This window comes from Agelaius phoeniceus, chromosome 4, assembly GCF_051311805.1.
Source record: "Agelaius phoeniceus isolate bAgePho1 chromosome 4, bAgePho1.hap1, whole genome shotgun sequence".
Taxonomy (NCBI): domain Eukaryota; kingdom Metazoa; phylum Chordata; class Aves; order Passeriformes; family Icteridae; genus Agelaius; species Agelaius phoeniceus.
In genome coordinates, this window is record NC_135268.1 from 39,275,429 (window position 1) to 39,294,667 (window position 19,239).

Below are 19,239 nucleotides of genomic sequence, written 5' to 3' on the forward strand. Positions count from 1 at the left end.
ACAGAAAATTTTAGTTTCCACATTTTACTTAGATTCTGAGAATTTCAAAACTAGAGTAATTGTGGCTATTTTGTTGTAAGAGTAGCAAGAGAGCCTAACCTTCAACCATATAATAGAGTGGGGCTAGTACTAACACTGATAAACTCTTGTGGAATTTCTTTTCAGCTGAGGGATATTGTCCAAGTTTTTTTGGAAAATACTGACCTAACAAGCTAAAATGGCCATAAATAAAAGTTTCTTTAAGTCAGGAAATCTTAGCCCAAACAGTGAAAAACATGAGGGCAAAAGGTGCTCTGCATATTAAAACTGATGAATAAATGCAATCATACAGTATCATTGCATTCAAATGGTTACTTGGAAGATAAGGCAACGTGCTTAAATTCTTGAATATTGCTTCATTCTAAAACTGTCAATACTGAAAATCATCAAAGGTATTTTAAGAATAAGAATATATTTTAATAATCTAGCTAACATATAGCTATATTTTACATGGTAAATACACAGTTCCTTTATGTAAATTGTATGAACTCACTCCTGTCTACTACTTTCATTGACTATTTTAACATTTCCATCTTTTTATTTTATATCATATGATCATGAATTTCAAGCTTGACTTCCTTCATTTCTTATTTTGTTCCACTCTAAACCTTATGATATCATCAATATTAAATCATGGAATTATGGTCACTCTTTCAAAAAAATCACTCTTAAGACTCTTGCAATTATTCAAAGCTCCCTTTTACACACTTTGACTATGGAAAAAAAAATTACAGGAAAATATGGCACAGGCAATAGCAGAGTTTATTCCTCATTGTTGAAAATGTCAGTGTTCAGCAACTTAAAAACCGCCTAAGTACTTCTCTATGAAAAGCCTTACAATTATATTTTGTCCTTAGTATCTTAGTACAGCACAATAATTCAGTCACCTGTGTTCCTCTACTGCCTTCTATTTCAGCTATCTATAGACTCCTCACACATAAAGTTATATGTAAAGTTTACTCCTCCCCCTCCTTTCATTCCCTGGTTCTCCATAGTAAACAATTAACCTTTAGTATCCAGTTACCTTGTGACAGGACACCAAAAGTCAGGGTAAGTCAAGCCTGAAACACTTGCATAAAATAAATAGGGCAGATAAACAAGAAATGGTATTTTAGATCAGCTGATAAGAGAGCAGAAAGAACGAAAATAGCCTCAGTACCCTCGTGTTAACCCATGCAAGACAATAAAAGTCCCACTAACAAAAGCATGCATTTACATTACAGCTAGGAAAAAAAACCTAAAAACCCAAAAATCAGTTTTATAGCTAGACCATCATAAATTGGGTCAGCTTAGCATATTTCAGTACCAGTTTCTGAAATGGCTGCTATACTAACCTTGGCTGGTCAGAATGCCCCAGCCAGCTTTCCGTTTTGCAGGGCACTCCCCTACACTTTCTGGGCGTCTTTTGGGGAGATTGTGGCTCCTCTGCACAGCAGTGTTTGTTGTCATGATCTGTTTCTCGAGGAAAGCCTGTCTGTCATTGGTGCAGGTGCTCTGCTCTGACGAACATCCACAAATGATCTCTACCACCTTTTTCCTCCTTTCGCTTTCTCACAAAGGATCTTGCTGTACTTACTGTAGAATGGCTACAACACTGAAATCCATTCAGTAACATTTACTAGCTTGGACTAGTGACTACAGAGTGGGGGAAGGGAAGGACTGCTCCAGCATTTTCTATTTTTAAAACAGAGAAAGAATCAGCTTAGCTACAGCATGAGTCTTAACTATTTACATGATTTAAATGGAAAGAAGGTGTTAATTTTTTAATCATTTAACACAAAAAAGAAACAGATTCTTAAAGCATAAGTATTCAAATGTTTTGCTGCTTGAATACCAAGCAGCCTAAAAGAGAAAACCAAAATTATTTTATCAGAATGGAAATTCTTTTAATATTAGTAACAACAATTATTACTGCATCAGGTTTTACTGATATGTAATGTGGAGTAAAAAGTGATTTTAGAATTCAAGAGAATCCATGAAACTATGAAATACTCCTAGTTTTCTATGGTTTGTTTATTGGAGTTGTTTTTTTTTTAAATAGGGGGCAAGTTATCCTACAAATGTCAACAGAAACTAAATCCTGAATAAAAGCATATTTTGACTAAAAAAAATTATTTTGAAAGTCTGATCCCATTGTGAAAGTAAGGCTGTAGTCTTCTCAGAAGAAGCACAGATCAATATTTTTTTAAAATAGTAACAAAACCAGCCTAAGATTGCTAGAATTTTTTGTTGATTACTATGTATCAGGCTGATACTATACAACAGAAATCTGCAAAGAGAAGCAATCCATGATAAAATTGCATCAGAGTAAAAGACAGTGATTTCTCTGTAATAAAAATATGTTAAAATGTCGCCTTTACCTCCCCGGCATTTCCTTGTTGTATTTCCTCATTATGCTCCTCTACAGATATATAAAGTAGCCACTTGTAAATTTTTAACAAGCAAATCAACATTACCGAGTTTCACTAATACTATTTTTTTCAGGTACCTGACAAAATTTAATCCCTAAAATTCTGAAATATTGCTCAGATATTTAATGAAATTTTCTACATCCCTCTTGGTTTTCTTTAGGAGAAAATCAGAGGCAAGCTTATAGGTAGATAGGGCGAGAGGAAGAAGAAGGAGCAGCTGCAAATTTCACCTTGAAACTGCAGCACATGAGAGCTGTCTCACTTGGAATAGTGCTACACCCTTTACAGAGCAGAAGCAGGTGGGCTACTGCTCTTCTCACAAGACAGAACAAAACAGCACTCTCACAGACATTAGGCTGCCTTCAGACAACTGTTTTCCTCGGGTTGTATCTAGCTGAACAAATCAGAATATCTCCCAGACTGAAATAAACACTTCAACATATCAAATCTCTGCATGTAAATCTGAAACAGAGCTTTCACAAAACGGCTCATTATAAACAGGACATTATAAATATATCACTTAAATACTAGAATGATTCTTTCTTCCAAGTAAATAAATATTGGGAGGGGAATTAACAGGAGAGCATACTAGGGACATGCAATATGTGCCTGTGCAGGAAGATACCAGCATTATTCTCCTGTGAGAAATAAACTGACAGTTTTTGTGCTTGCCATGGCTCTGAGGCTCATCTCAGTTTTAAATTTCCATTTGGAATGGAATTCCAGGACTCTCAGTAGAAGGTGGTGAGGATCAGGATCAAGTAAAGCATCGGGGACAGCAGAGCAGGAATTGACAGTGGTCTGGCAATAAAAAATCTACATTTTTTTGTAGGAGTTTTGTGGGTGAGGTTGTCAGCTGAGAATGAATCTGCATCTTTCTACAGGAGTGGTACAAACCTGGAAGGACTTCATACAAATGCTTCCCACACTGATCCAGCCTCTGTTCTCTCTTACTTGTCGGGGAGGTGTGGCTGGCAGGAGCAAGGGAAGCAGCAGGTACACAGCCAGCTGCAAGGCTTCAGAGAGGCAGAGCCCCACAGGAGCCAGCATCACCTGCCCCCTTGTGCAGACAACTGCCAGGGAACAAGGAGCTCCCCACGCAGTTAGAGTACCCCCAAAACCCTCCACCCCCAAAGCATAGCTTATAGGAAAAGTATCTCCCTTACACAGAGATATTCCATAGATGCTTGCCATTCACTGAGTTACTTTGAATACTCTAGAGACCAATAACAAAATATGCATTTTTGTGCTTTAAAGAAGGCAAAGCTTATACAGTTCAGGACTGCAGAAGGAACTTTTCACTAAATTCTGCTAGGCCCAAGCATTCCACCTCCAGGCAAAAAACATTTAAAAGTCTTATTAAAACAGTTCATAAATACAAGAATTAAAAAAAAAAAAAGCTAAAATGGCATCAAAAATAATCCAAAATTATTTTTAAAATATAGTTGAGATGAGGGAATAAACATGGCTAAAACCATGGCGTAAGGCTGAAGACTGTGCTACTTCAGTTCCACCTTTCACATGGATTTGCTATGTGATCTTTCTCATTTATGCCCTGGACTACATTAGCTAAAAAATAAAAATCAGTATCCTTCAACTTCATTAGGTATAAAACAATTAACATTCAAAACCACAAAACCACTTGGGCTTAGTCCTGAGATTATGTTCTTCAGATTTTTCCCTATAGAAGACATTCAAACGCTTCCAAAATCTGCCAGAAAACCTTTAACACAAGTCTAAGGAGATGTCCAAGCATATAAAAAACACAGTTGACCATTATTTTTCCTGACTTGGCAAAGAAGCAGTTAGGCACAGCATTTAGATTACAGTTACTCATGGAAGCAATGCAGTTACCTTCAAAAAAGCAACCACGGGAAGGGACAGATGCCACAGTCTGAGAGTAAGAAAACCAGAGGGCTTTACTGATGGGTTTGGAATTCTGGCCTAAATTAGCGTACAAGCTTTAAATAAAGCACTGTGTTAAATTTCATTAATAATTAGTTCTGTTCAAGTTTATAGCGCAGAGGAAGAAGTGTTGAAGGAAACTCTCAAAATCTTTTTATTCCAGATTTTTATAAAAGGGAATATGAGTAAAGTTTCAACATTTCCATGTCAGCACATAGCTCTGAGTTTAAAGGGGCAACAGTTCTAAACAGGTGGGAATGAAAATAGAAGTAAATTTTTGTTCCTCCCTTTCAGCAGGGAACTCATTCTATTTTCAAGACTATTTTTAAGGCAACAGAGATGCAGTTTTGGTAACACACAAAAAATGTGTTGATAAAACCAACAATACCCCAAATCCCCTTGACCTTTCAAAATATGATGCAGTCCAAAGCAATACAGTCCAAACTCCTATAACAGTAATTTATCTTAGGAAAATTGCACAAAATTGCACCATTTTCAAATGTCACAGATCAGTATTTTGTGTGCAACCATCTCAAAACAGCAAACTGATGACCCACCTTGCTTCCCAAACTGTTCTGTACTTTCAGGTTACTCTGTTTTCATGACCAGGATTACTATGGGGTCACAGTGACTGCATGGAACGTGCCACACTAAATTCTGGAACAGGACTAGAAACTGATTCTTCCTGCTCATGTGATCCACACTCTGCAACCATGAAGCTGAAATGACAGACAGAACTCCCTGTGGCTCAGTGCCAGTACCCCAGCAGTGGCCTGCTATTTGACATTGCCAAAAACAAACCAGAAGAAATCTTGAACATTCCTCCCTGTAGGAGATGCCAGGATGAAGCAAATTTTAGGAAAGATTGAGGAACTGTGGTTTCTGACAAAAACAGCATCCTACAATGCCACAGTGGTGCCACTGTTACATTTTACTGTGCCAGCTCAATGCCAAGGAACATAAATGCACCATGAAAGTACAGGGATACAGCTCTAGGAGGGGAACAGGGAAAGGCCTGGAACAACTTTTTATTTGTTTGTTAAATAGATTCTTGCATCAAGCCATATTTCATGGCAAGTATGATGGTGATATAAAGTCATTAGCAAGCAACAAGAAGCTTAGGCATTATCCAGGTCACCAACCAGTCCTCTTAACAAATACCAGCAGATAGGTAGATAATGCTTTAATGGTCACTAGTTACTTAAGCATAAAATGACATTTCTTTACACCATTATAAGCTCTAAAAAAATCTATTACATACTCTTAATACAATTTCATCACTGTCTCTTAGCTGGAAATCCAAATCAGTAGTAGTAGTAGTAGTAGAAGAAGAAGATGATGATCACGGCAACAGCCTGGCTATCTGGCCAATAATTTCCCTACCTCTTCTCCTGCGATTTCTACAGTTGTTACACCTTATGTTCTTGGATGCTGGAATCATAACTAAAGGTTGAAAAAATATTTGAACTTCTGATACAATAAAGGCTTTGTCTCAGGTCTCTCAGAAGTCAAATACAGAACAGTGACACATTTATTATATTTTTTGGCTTGTTTGCAATGTGTACCTGTCAGACTCTTCATGCAGTAACATAGAAAAATTGCTAATATGTAAACTAAACTAAATTACAGAAGTCATGGGGCAGAACCTAAGCAAATCAGTTACCAAGCAGGCCTGAGCTTCAGATATTGACAGAAAGACAGACACAGGCATGAAACCTGTAGTCAGCATAGGAGTAGTAAAGGACACCCCAGAGAGAATCTTGAGTCAATTACAGTGAAAGAACAGCCATAAAGAGAGAGAGCCAGAAAGACTCCAGACATGGCAGAGAGTAACATCCACTGGTGCAACAGATGCAGCATGCCACAAAGGATTTATGGCCAGCCAGCCAGCATTGCTGCAGTCCTGAGCAGAGCTCAGTACTCAGGCATGCTATGCAATTCCCCCCAAGCCATCATCCTCTAACTGGCAGAAGTTCACTCGCTGTTTGCCTGCATTGCAAGTGTTTGAGAACATCCCCTACAAGAGAGGAATGTGAATAGCAAAACCCTGGCCATAAGAATCCAGTGGCTGAGGGAAGGAACATCACCTTCAGGGAGCTTTGCTATTTTGGTCTTCCCCTGTTGCCTTATGCCCCACCAATGCAAGAAAGATCAGTGCAGATGGTCAGCTGAGCTTGCCCCAAGCCAATACTGCAGTTTTCTGCATATTTTCTTTAACACCAGTTCTCTTTAAAGCCTTGCAGACAGATTGATCCAAGATTGCCTTTCAGTCTTATTGCTATGCACCTTTAAAACCCCAGGTTTTAAGATACATCAGAATGCTCACTTTGTGCTTTTATTATTTCATAAGCTTACTCTTCATTTCACACAGATAAATACAGAAATCAATTGATGAAGGGCATTTCCACGTGAGTTTAGAGTGTACACTCCAAGCAAGCCAATGGGACCTAGGCTGGTGACAAGTTAATGTCCACATTCAGAAAAAAAATACATTTCAAGGAGGCACACCTGAATGAAACCAACCAAAAAATGCAGCTGGTGGACCTCAAGGAGGTCCTCACATATACAGAAGAGTAAAAAACAAATCCCACAAACAAATCCACATGACAGGCTATATCAGTTTCCTTTCGAGAGGCAAGCATGCAAACAGGCTCCAGCATATATATTCACTAGATTTTTCTGTGGCCTCAGAAATTTTCTTTCAGATGAGGGATGTAAAAAATGAAAAATTTGAATTAAAAGTAACATGCTTGCCAACAGATGTTCTTGCTCTTTGTTGCTGCAAATAAGGCAGGGCTAAGGCCATGCCAATTTAGTTGCATCATATAACTCTGAGCAAAACCTCTTTAAGGTAGAATATGTTCTTCAAGAAAGAATGTTCTGGTACTTGTCTAATATGTGGTGTCATTTCCTTCCTTCAAAGAAGGTGCCTTTTTGGTGTTACTCTGCAGTATGACTCCTCTTTGGCAGTCATTTGTCATACTAGGCAAAGTTATTTGGCATACAAGAGAAAGTGATGAGCTCCATCAAAAAAAAAAATACCCTTCTAAAATTTCAAAAAAGAATATTCACACCATCTTAAGCATTTTTACACCATTAGCTTACGTGCTGCAAATGAAAAACAAATGCTAAAAGTGGTGCCTTACAGCAAGTGGTATGGTGAATAGGTATGCCATACAATATTCCTATCATTGCTAAATGAATCTCCATTGTATCCAGGAAGCTAAGAGAGGTCTTGTACGGCTTTTATTAATAGAACTGTGATCTCTGTGGAATGCAAGTTGAGAAAATGCCTCATGCCTATCTTCCCTACCTAACAACTGTTGCTGAGTGGCATTATCAATTGCAACTTGTTAAGATAAAATAAATATGAAAACTTTGCTCTAATCATTCACTAAAAGCCATCCAAACAGTAGATCTCTAAGAGTGAAACACGACATTACTGTCCATTTATGAGCTGTATTTTAAGGACCATATTCTTGGGACTACCCAAGTAGTTCTTAGTGTACAAGAAAAAAGGAAACAGAAAACTTCATAGTATTTACCAGTCTCTGTGAGAAGATGAAGACTCCAGTAGACTGAACTACCACAATCCCGTGGATGGCTTAATTTAGCCTAACTAGTGTACTGAGCTTTCCTACCATGCCTGATCAGGACAGATACAGCAAAGTTGGGTAGCTTAGAATTTGCTACAGTCATTCAAGAGTAGCCTTTCTTAACCTTAGAAGAAATCAGGGCATATTCACCTCTCCTGTTTTGCAAAATCAGAATGTATTTTAAGAAGCATACCACAAACACAATTTCTGCTTTCAAGTAACTTTAACTTATACACTATGGATAAAGTGAAATTTTATACAAATTTTTGTGAAGAGAGGTGACATAATTAAAAAATACAATATTTAAGACAAATCATTTTACATTCTCAGAACAACTTAGCTTGTCTATCAGGCCCCAGGTATCTGTATATGTACATGACCCTTTGCTGTTTATGCTACATTAACTTCTGTAAATTTTCTTTTTTTTTTGTAAGAAGGTTCCTCTCTATCACTTTCTGCTTGTAGGTAATTTTGACAATTACTGAGTATCAGGTTTACTTTTGATAAAATAGACACCTTCTGCCTTATAAAAATGTTTATGAGTGGGAACTATGCCTCATTCTGTAAAGTTATTTTTAGTAACAAAGCATAGGCTCTTTCATACAAACCAAGATCTTACCAGTATTTTTTGGCAGAATTAATATCTTACAGACCCAAAACATCTGATAATTGATTAATTCTTTAGATTTGATCCACAAACTTTGAAATCACCTAAAACCACAGCACTACTACCTCATCCTAAAGCAACTATACTGTAAAACTCATCTGAAATTCCAACCCAGTGCTCCTATACACAGAGCACTTTCATGATATGACTTGTTAGTTGCTATAGTAGGAAGAGTCTAAAAGCTGCTTTTGACCCTCCAGTGTTCATCCAGCAACAGCTGTACAAAAGGCTGATTTATTAACTCTTCACAGATCTGGAAATACCATGAGAGAAGAAATGTTACTGTGCAGGTCACTGTCATTACACATAGTCTGCTAAGGAGCTAAATATACCCAAAGTTAATTTTCAAGTTAGTTTATTCTTGTGTATCAGTCTGTAGGGCACAGGATTTTAAAATGGAGCAAACATATACTTGTTATGTCTTTACCCATTAAGAAAGAAATTAATAAAATGTTTTTTGCAAAGTTTCATATGCAATGAATATGTAAATGTTCACTTCAACACAATAAATAAAGAAACACTAGGCACCACAACCTATTTCTAACACAGCTCTAGTCCCTGATTGGAAAGCACTTGGCTCCAAACAACTAATCAGTCCCTTTCAAGTCAATGGGGCAAGTGTATATGAGTAAGTGTTTACAGAATTAGTGCCAGAGTTAAAAATAACCCAGCAAAAGGCACCTTTATAATAGAATGGATCCCTTTTTCATTTAATTTTTTTATGGTACTAATAACACTGACTTCGCTGAAAAAAAAAATAATTCAACTCTAATAGCTTACTAGGACCCAGGTCTTCAATTCACTTTAAGCAAATGTAAAAAAGACTGCAAAGTTCTGTCCTGCATTTGGTGCTATTCAGGCTTTTAATATTGTGAATGATAGAATAATGTATTTATTCTTATGCAGGCAGTAGATGACTAAACTGTAGATGCTACAACTGCTCAGAGGGAAGCAATTCAAAACAGACAAGTAAAACAGAAAAACTGTCTGATACCAAGAGAGCATGAAATTAGCTGAAGGCCAGTACAAAGTACTGTATGTAGAGAGAAAAAAGCAAATGCACAATACAGTGACTTTGTTTTAACATGTGGTTTACAGGCTACAGCCTCTACCTGTAATACTTTACTGCTGAGGGGGCAGCATCATTCCAGGAGGTATTACACAGGGTGCCATATACATGGCACATGACACAAGTGTTCCACTTGTACACAGCTTATAGTTCCCCTGGTTACACTCATAAAGTCTCAGCTGGAGCACTCTGTTTAACATGGGAAATTAGACATCAGTAAAGATGTCTGTTAACTATATATGAACTAGCACAAGTCCAAGGGAGAGCAACTGCAGTAACTCCAGGTGCTAGAAAATAAGATTTCAGAGGACAAAGTTATATCCTTTTAACTTTATTCTGAAAAGAAAAAAAAAACAGCAGAAGTAAGGAAATGCATGATAATAGTCCTTAAATTGATTACTTCTCATACACAGAAAGAAACAGTAATATTTAATGAATTTAGTTAGCAGACATAAAGATTTAGGTCACCCTTGGGGAAAGTGGGAAGCAGTTTAGTGATGAGAACAGCAAACCTGCAATTGGTTGCATAAGGATGCTGCAGAAATCACTATTACTAAGCATTTAAAAAACAGGTTAGCCAAACATTCGCCAGATAAGTCACATTTAATTTACCTCTGAAGGTACCTTTCAGCTATACACAAGAAAGGTTTTACTCAGACATAATTTCCATAAGCAAATGAAAGTGCCTTATAATTAGTAGAGCTTTTACATGCACTTTTTTGGTCTCAGCTGATGCTGAACACTGATCTAGTTCTTGTATTTCAATGTCACATAAACCGTATAATAATTTTTAATTAATGACTTTGACATTATCCAGCCATTCATATACACTTGAGATCCAAAGAATAAATGGAGTGTAGATTGCTGACTACTGAAACTGAAAATATTCCTGAAATATTAAGAAACAAAGTATGACCCATTTAGCAACAAGACCACACAAAGCAGATGACATAGGCAAAGCTGTCTCTTTATATTTAAAAAAGAAAAAGTGACAAAATAAAGCAAGTCAACCTTGAAATGCATGATCCCTGGGCCTCAGTTCCTGAACTGACCTCTATAACTTCAGTTTGACAAAAGGAGTTCCACCAAAAACTACCTCTCTCTACCTGAAACACCCTCAACTACCCAGACTTCATAAAAGAAAGACTTATTTTAACTCAAGGGGTCAATTTAGAAAGTATGAAATAATGCCTGTGCCTAGTAGCACATTATTTACAAAGGTTCTTTTTTCTTCAAAATTATAGCACTCTGTCCTAGACAAGCCATTATAACAGCAGTAAGTAATCTTTTGTTATTAAAAGCAAACCTAAAATACCATTCCTAACAGAATTTTGAGAGTATCTAATCAAGTTAAAACTACAAAATAAAAAGAAACATTTCCTCTAATTTGAATTACTTATTGAAACACTATAAACTTCAATTAGCTAATGATAGATGCTAGGCTAATTATCTATCTCTGTGTTTTTTCTGCCAAGGTTTCTCTGCTACTTGAGAAAAAACACAAAATGGATCAGTAATTAGGAGGATACTTGGTGTTTAATTTTACAATGTAATGTTTCAAGCAGTTTCATGCTTCATGTTGCTTATTGTACATCTTTTAGATATCACTTTTAACAGGATATTTTGTTAAATGTATTACATGAACTCTGCTAAGACATCCCTGTGTTTCACCAACACCAAAAAATCAAATCCCACAACACATTGTGAGTTCAGACACTAGCATACCTCTTTTCACAGATATAGAAAATAATTATAGAAAAGATAAGATAAAATAATGATTCTGAGAAGAATTATTTGCATCCCAAAGAGCAAGGATTGCTGCTGTTAGCCCCAACAAATGGATGAATAGCAGATTCTGTAACACTAGCTGGACATGTGCTTAAAACTTAACAAATCCAGAACCAATCACTGCAAGCTGGACAGAGAAAAATGAAGGCACACTGATGTTGAACTGTAAAAAGTCCAACTTAAGCACGAAATAGTTACATTAACAATTTTCTTTTAATAAAACAAGCAGAAAACTAGAAAATCTACCATATGTTTGATTCTTAAATCAATAAAAACCTCTGCTACCTGACCAAAACAGTAACCTGCAAGAGTGATAGATTTTCACCTTTTGCATTGCCCAGCTACTAGAATGCTTAGTAAGACTTAATGCTTAAATTTTTTTAGGTATGAGATGGGAATTTTGACAAATGCCTGAATTGCAGATTCCTGGGTTCAGCAACAGGTAACACTATAAACACTACTTTACTCTCCAGCCTGATGCATGCTATTCCTTTCACTCCAGTTCCTCCCAAGTCTCTTTCCTTCTGTGCCCAGCTCGTGTGTTGGTCTTCCCATAAAGAGCTGCCTTAGAGCTAGCGAGCAGCTTCTGGCAAAAAATTTTTGACTTCAAGTAAGGCCTTTTCCATTCTCTGCAAGTATTCCTGTCTGTGCTCTTCTTACCCTACTGTAGTGAACATATACACACACACATACACTCACACACAAACACACACATGCACAGTAGTTCAAGTGTTGCCATCAACAGGCTCAGATGTAAAAACCCTGGGTTTCAGAGCTTGTGCAGAAAACACATGATACAAATCCATCTCAAGTAAATCTTCTGCAAAGTAAGCTGATTCCTACTTTAGGATTTAAGCCTTTCTTTCTGGATTGCAAATTTTAACACCCCTACACAAAATGTCTAGCTTTAGTCCCAGCATTGAAGACTGAAAAAATCTTTTGAGTTTGAAACTGTTTCTGGCTCATTTCAATAGTTTCTCCCTTTATGTTTAACTTGGGCTTTGTCTTCACATTTGTGGTACCTAGGGATGAGTGATAAAGGCAGCAAGAGGCAAAGACAAGTCTTCCTGTTCCATTCCCTAACTCAGCTTGATGCCACCCCAGAATACAAGGAAAAATAATAAAGACAAGTGAGGTAGCAGGGATCCCAAGCTGAGCAAAATCAGGGCTCAGTCATGTGCCAGCATGCCACAATTTAGAAGAAAGAGTGCTCTGTAATGCAGAAGAACTGAATGAAAATGGTACCTCACTACTGATGAGCTTGGGGCAACAATTCTGCCAAAGTTCTGCTAGTGTGAACAGAAGAAGGAATTTTCACAAGAGCTTTAAAACCCAGTAAAATCTGAAGGGTTTCCACACACATGCCCAAAAGTTGGCCCTGCAAAATGTTATTAAGGTTCCTGCTATGTGCCAAGAGACAACTTATTCAAGGTATATGAGGAATATATATCTCAAAAAAATTACTATATGAAAATTTTACCCTAATCAAGACATAACTTTCAGAAATATTTTGAGTAGTTTCACTAGAGTGGTGCAAAATAATCATATGCCAAACACGGAAAATTTCAACTATGCATGGTAACCTGGGGAACATTAGGAGAAATTGGGAAAATAGTCCCAGATTGGGAAGAATTTGGAACCTTATTTATACACAGGCATCTTAAATCTAGACCTCTCTCCAAATAGAAAACTAGCTGTGATATTCGAGTTTTATTCTCAACTTAATGTTAATTTAAAAAAAAACCAAAAACAAACGAACAAAAAAAAACCCAAAAAAAGCTCACATAATCTAACAGCACTCCTACAGATAATTTTGGTTATAAAAAACACAGCAACAAGTACAGAACAAAAACCCCACTCACACATATCACTTGAAAAACTGAATGCGAATGAGGCTATCAGATAAATAATTACCTGAAAAACAAAATCCCCAAACAGTAGAGATAACAGAGTATACACAAATATACCTTGTCCTTGAGGAACTCCATAAAATTCAGCAGCTATCCTTGCTGCTTCCTTACGGTTTCCTTTCACAATGTAGAAATGACTAAGTATAGCAAGGCTGATCTTCACAAAAAGTTTAAAACAAAAAAGTGAAAGTATAGTAAAGTAGACATTGGATAACTGCTGTGCAAAAGGGCGACTTTCTTCTATGACAGTCATTGCTGCAGCAAAACCTCTGTCAGTGTTTGGGTCGGGCTCTCAAATGTGTTGATAAGATCATATGGCTCCAGCCATGCACTCTTGGGAACAACTGGTCCCGAGGAAAGAAAATATCAGCTGGTCATGATGCCTGCTGCTCAAAATATGACGATTATTTATACTGTACATAGTACTGAGTTCACTACCGCTCTGCTAGCCCGGTGATATTCATGTGGGACAGCAGGTTCCAAGATCCTGGATTGTACTTGTTCCACTTAAAAGGTCTGTTGCATTACAAATTCTGCATTTCTAATTCATTTATTTACATGTTTAAAATACATTTTCAAAAGCATTATTATAAACTCCTGAAATTTGTGTACTAAACCACGTAACTCAGATAACATGTTTTTGCTAAAATATGTTCTCCTGCTGCTTAAGTACATTGCTCTTTACTGATATTTCATTTTATGTCAGACTAATATTCGTTCCTTAAAAAACTAGAATCATATTAGTAAATAATTGAAGTACACATTAATAAATAAACAGAGATTTAATATATATCAGCTTTGACAGTCTCATTATTTTGCTCAGGCTGAATGAAAGTACCTAGTATACAAAGACTTTAGCACTATACAAAAACAATATTCAGAGTAGGTGATATGAGCCAAACATCTAGATATTTTTATCCATAAGACCTGGAGCACCTAAAATTAAATTAATTAAAATGCAATGGTAAAATTTCAACATGGAAAATTTCTAGTAGTTATGATATGTATTTCATTGTGCTGCATCATATGACATGACAGGCTTTATCCGTTGGCCAGTTTTAGAGAGGGGAATCTAAATTCCTCCAATTTTTTTAGAATTAATTTGCCTTTATACCCTAAAGCTATTACTCACAGTCATCAGCAGTCACTCACAAGTTGTTCCATTAGTGTGAGTAATTGCTCAGTAAATTGCTGAGTTGCAACATGATACAAACTGAGGAGCTGCATGACAGAACCAGATTTCTAAGTGAACTATAATCCTAAAGTAAAAATCCTGGCAGCACAAGAAAGGGTCCTACCCTAAACTTTTATACTTCCTTCTAAATTAAAAAAACAGTGTCTTGAATTATAACTTAAAATGCTCTACCCAAAGTAATCCTAAACCTTTCTATTCTACCCTGGATTCTCATTTGGTGATTAGAAAAAAACAAAAACATTTTAGAATGCTGGCAGCGGTCCATCAGGATCAAAGGGTATGATCCAAATGTCACTGCACCCACAAATCACCCTGACTTCAATGAACAGAATAGCAGATATAAAGCACTATAATACAAAACCATACTTCTGAAGGGAAGTGGAAACAATAAGGCACCTCTTATCATCTGACTCTCGGAGTAATTTATTAGAGTAAGAAGCTATAATGTTTTCTGGAAACTAAATTCAAACAAATCTATACAAATGAAGAAAAGACAATGATAAGTGGAAATGTTCTTGGAAATTATTAAAATTTTTGACTGACAGGAAGTGAATTGTGCTTATCTTGAGAGAAACAGGCAACAGGTATTTTTCTTTGAAAAAATTTAGTCTACTTAAAAGTCAATCATAACTAGAAAAGGCAATTAAAAGGAGTTTACCTTGTAAACTATATTAGTTAGTAAAAAAAAATGCAAATTTTTACCAAATTTCATTTATAGACATTTTCTCATCCAGCCAAAATAGGAACTGTTTTCCTCATACCATTCTTAGAAGCAGGAATGAGTACTTAAAATGCCAAATGAAAATCCATTTTTATATTTGGCACATTGTTATCCGACACTGAATTGAGGTGTCATGTTTTCCACAAGTATAAAAGGCATTATGATCTGAGCTACCACTGCCAAGTTCTGTTTCAATCTTCTGTTTCAATCATTAATAGAAATGGTATTTTCCTTAGTAACACACCCAATACTGGAATTTCTTACTTCTCCCATATTTGTACTAGTATTACTAAGCTTAACTTGATCAGTCCACAGAATTCTCCAGCCATCTTATGGACCTGTTTCACAAATTTACCATCCAGTACAAGGAAAAGCCATAATTATGTTACAGAAAGCTTTTTCTTCCTTACAGTGTTTTACCTGACCCTTTTTCCTTTTTTCATGTTATGCCATCTAGTACCTGCTTTCTCATCTGGACTTCTCCCATCTTTTGTTAACGAACAAAATAATCTTTCTTTTTAGAGGCAAAACTCCAAACACCAATTACCAGAAATAACAGCAGGAGTTAACAGTGCTCAGAATTCATCTTCCCCTTACAATACTGTTTCCTGCTTCTTATAACCACAGTAGATAAATCACAAAATAAATTTCTCAATTGTTAGATTGTTTCTTTCAAGTTATTTTTTTCTGTAGAGGTTAAAAAACTGTAAATTTAAAACTACAATAATAAGGCTAATATGCATTTAGTATTTTGTAAGCGATGTTTCAAATAACCTCACGGATTTGTAAAACCACTTTTAGGAACAAGATGAAAATTGAACAGGAAGATTATTCCTGTATCAAAACTTGCCTCGCGTCCTTTCAAAAATTTCCCACATCACTAATAAACTACTTAAGGATGAAAAAATACATGAAATCATGAGTTTTGAGAATTACAGTTCACACATACTCATCAGAAGCTGGCAAAATTAGTCTTAAAATATTTCCTCTTTTATCAGAGCTCTGTAACTCTTATGTGCCAGCTTAGCTGGAAACTCTCCCAGCTGCACAGAACCAAGTCTATCCTAATCTAAGGGTTCTAAAGAGCTATAGAAATTACTGTTACAGTTTGTTGGCAAAGCCATGCTATGAGGCACCCAGTCATGAAAACTGAGCAACTGCTTAGAAGTTAACGCCCACACGGCATTTTGGGAAAACCAACAAAGTGAATGCTGAGATCTGAGCACAGAATAGCTGAGAGGAAGCCCATGCAGACTGGGAAAACCAGAAACAGAAAGCTACAGCTGTTGTAATGGAAATCAGAAAATAGATGCATAGGTAAATAAATGAAGGATCTGGCAGTCAATGAGATGACATGAAGGACTGTAAAAAAGTGGGATGCAAGTGTCCCACATTTTCTACTGTGTGGCAATGTGAAGTAACTGAAGTCAGATCTTGCAACACTTCAAAATAATGAGAGCTTCCAAATGGAAATGCACCATATGTAACAAATGTACAACACTATAATGACATCAAAACACTTAAAAAGAACAGTGGCTTAATCTGGATATTCGCATTTCCCATGTAGTTTTGACTTTTGGGAATGAAATTTCTTGGCCTCATTTCCTCACTAGTAAAATGGGGAGTATTCTGAAGATAACTTCATTGCTGTTAAAAAAACACTCAGTTATCCTGGTGAAAAGAATAACTAACTACGTATTTAATAATTTTTATTTTAATACAAAATTCAGATTACAAACCTAAATAAAATGAAATCTTGACTGTTCATTCACTTAATGTCAACAGAAGAGATGGGATGTAAAATTATTTTAGCATTTAGGGTTTTATGATTGCACACAAGAAAATGGCAACAAGCTACATTGCCCATTAACAATATTTGTATTTTTATTTTGTTTAAGAAGATAGTAATACTGTGGCAGACAAGGGTACCCTTACCTTGACAAACTAGCACATTTCCAGCAAATAAAACAAGAACAATGTAATGATTCCTCTGATATGCTTCCCCACTTCTGGAAATTAACTATTTTAATTTTAAAACCACTTAAGAAACTTCAAATGCTGGAATTTATGGTCTTAAGAGTTCCCTTTAATGTAACTTGGTCAGCTATCATTTCTCAAGAACATAATCTGCAGAATCAAGATAGCAATACTGCTGTTTAGAATGACTATAAAGGGGTTCATTTCAAACTCCAAAGCTAAGACAAAGTAGCTTGGCCTTTAATGCTTTGCTGTGTAGCAGCCAAGTGCAGTAGCAGTGGCACCTGTTTGTGCTAATTCAAACTGTCCAAAATCTAGTGTACAATTTACCCTCAACCACACAAAGTAATTTTTAGAAAAACAAACAAACAAACAAAAACCTCAGACAAAAACAAACAAAACCAGACAAAAAACAAACAAAAACAACAAAACAAAACAAAACAAAAACCACAAAAACTATGCTCTATCATCTATTATTAACTGCATAACCACAGTCATACACTATTTTATTCTGGCAATTTTTTGTCTACACTTTAGAAGACTGGTGTGTTTAATTTTCAGTAATGTAAGATGCACAAGAAAATTAGCACAACTGATAGAATATTTAGTCTTTGAAAGCAATTTTTTAACATCAAAGACTATAAAACCCTTAGAAATATTATTTCTTTGTAGCACATGGTGTGTTGTTACATTTGGAAAACATACTTCCTTCTATTTATATTTTTCAAAGCAATCTATTTAAACTAAATGATAGAAGATGTAAAAGAGTAATTATATTCAGAGCACAAATTCCATTACAGCTAGTCTTAAAAGTTTTCTTCTGTATTTTGGAGATGCACATAAAACTCTGAAAGTGAAAATGTTTATTTTAAAAATGAGATAAAGACAAAATATAGTACAAGGAATTATTTGTATGACACTTCACCTGCATGTTTTCCTCCACATGTAAGAGACAGCTCAATATACACAAGAAGTTGATAGTCACCCTGGTTCTGAAACTTCTGTCTAATAAGAGGTATAACAGAAGATTTTCAGATAAGAGGCAGAGGAACAGGAACTCTTAGGTGCTTTGAAGAATTGATTATTTTATACATTATAGGCAACCAACCAGGAGAAATTTGTAAAGTAATGCCCTTGAAACAAGGAGTTTAAAATAAAATACCAGGAAGAAATCAAGTTTTAGTACTGAGTTTCTGATGTAAGAATAAAATTCTTCATGAAGGACTCAAAAGAAGAGAAGCATGAGCTACTGAAAAGGAAATGTCTAACTCAGTAAGAAAAATTACCCGTTTAGTGACCAGCTGACTTGTATTTTAATGAATGTATGAGATGCTAATCTTCAAAATTTTACCTACTTCTCTAAAGCTGCTGAATGTTATGTCATTTCCTCCTTAATCTATGTTCAGCAATTTTTTTCTACTATTTTATATTCAAAGCGTTTGAACTGGAGAAATCTAGACTCAAAGAAACTATTTTAAAATTTATATTCCTCACTATTCAAACATCGTATTGAAGACAAAAAGAAAAGGCATACATACCATAAAACAGTCTTCAAAAAGTCTTAAAAGTTCTTTTCATTAATATCATTCTTAAGTTAAGGATATGATGCATTTATGCTTAGGCACAGAAAATAAACCCAAACAAGTCATATTTACCTGAAGAAATTCAGAAGCTGGAGTGACTGGAAAACATCAAGCAGCTGCTGTGTCCTTTTCTAAACAGGAGCTCAAGCCCATTAGTACAACCCAAATACTACTCTTCATAAAATATGAAGAGAAGAGGTGGCTGAAGTACAGACTGTGTGCTACTGTTTTGGGGGAATGAAAAGACAAAATATGAGAGAACACAAACTTTTTCATCTAGTAAAGAGGAAACTTGGTTTAGATCTGAACTGCTTTTTCACTGCACCCCCTTGCTAACCCTGAGAATTCTACAGAATTACTTGAGGATCATGACAAACA

At 35.9% G+C, this 19,239-nt stretch overlaps 1 protein-coding gene across 4 annotated transcripts in view; it reads right to left on the reverse strand.

Annotated features, from left to right (window-relative positions):
* Positions 1-19,239, reverse strand: part of ASB5 (ankyrin repeat and SOCS box containing 5) — a 40,223-nt gene that overhangs the window by 14,459 nt on the left and 6,525 nt on the right. The window contains exon 1 of one of the 4 annotated variants that reach the window (XM_077177345.1): positions 13,443-13,653. The exons of 1 other annotated variant lie outside the window; for it this stretch is intronic. In XM_077177345.1, coding sequence (XP_077033460.1) covers positions 13,443-13,638 — 196 coding nt within the window. In that variant the 5' untranslated portion in view covers positions 13,639-13,653. Of the gene's footprint in view, positions 1-1,373; positions 1,690-13,442; positions 13,654-19,239 lie in introns of those variants that run through there. 2 more of the 4 variants (XM_054633390.2, XM_054633389.2) reach the window with 2 other exon arrangements.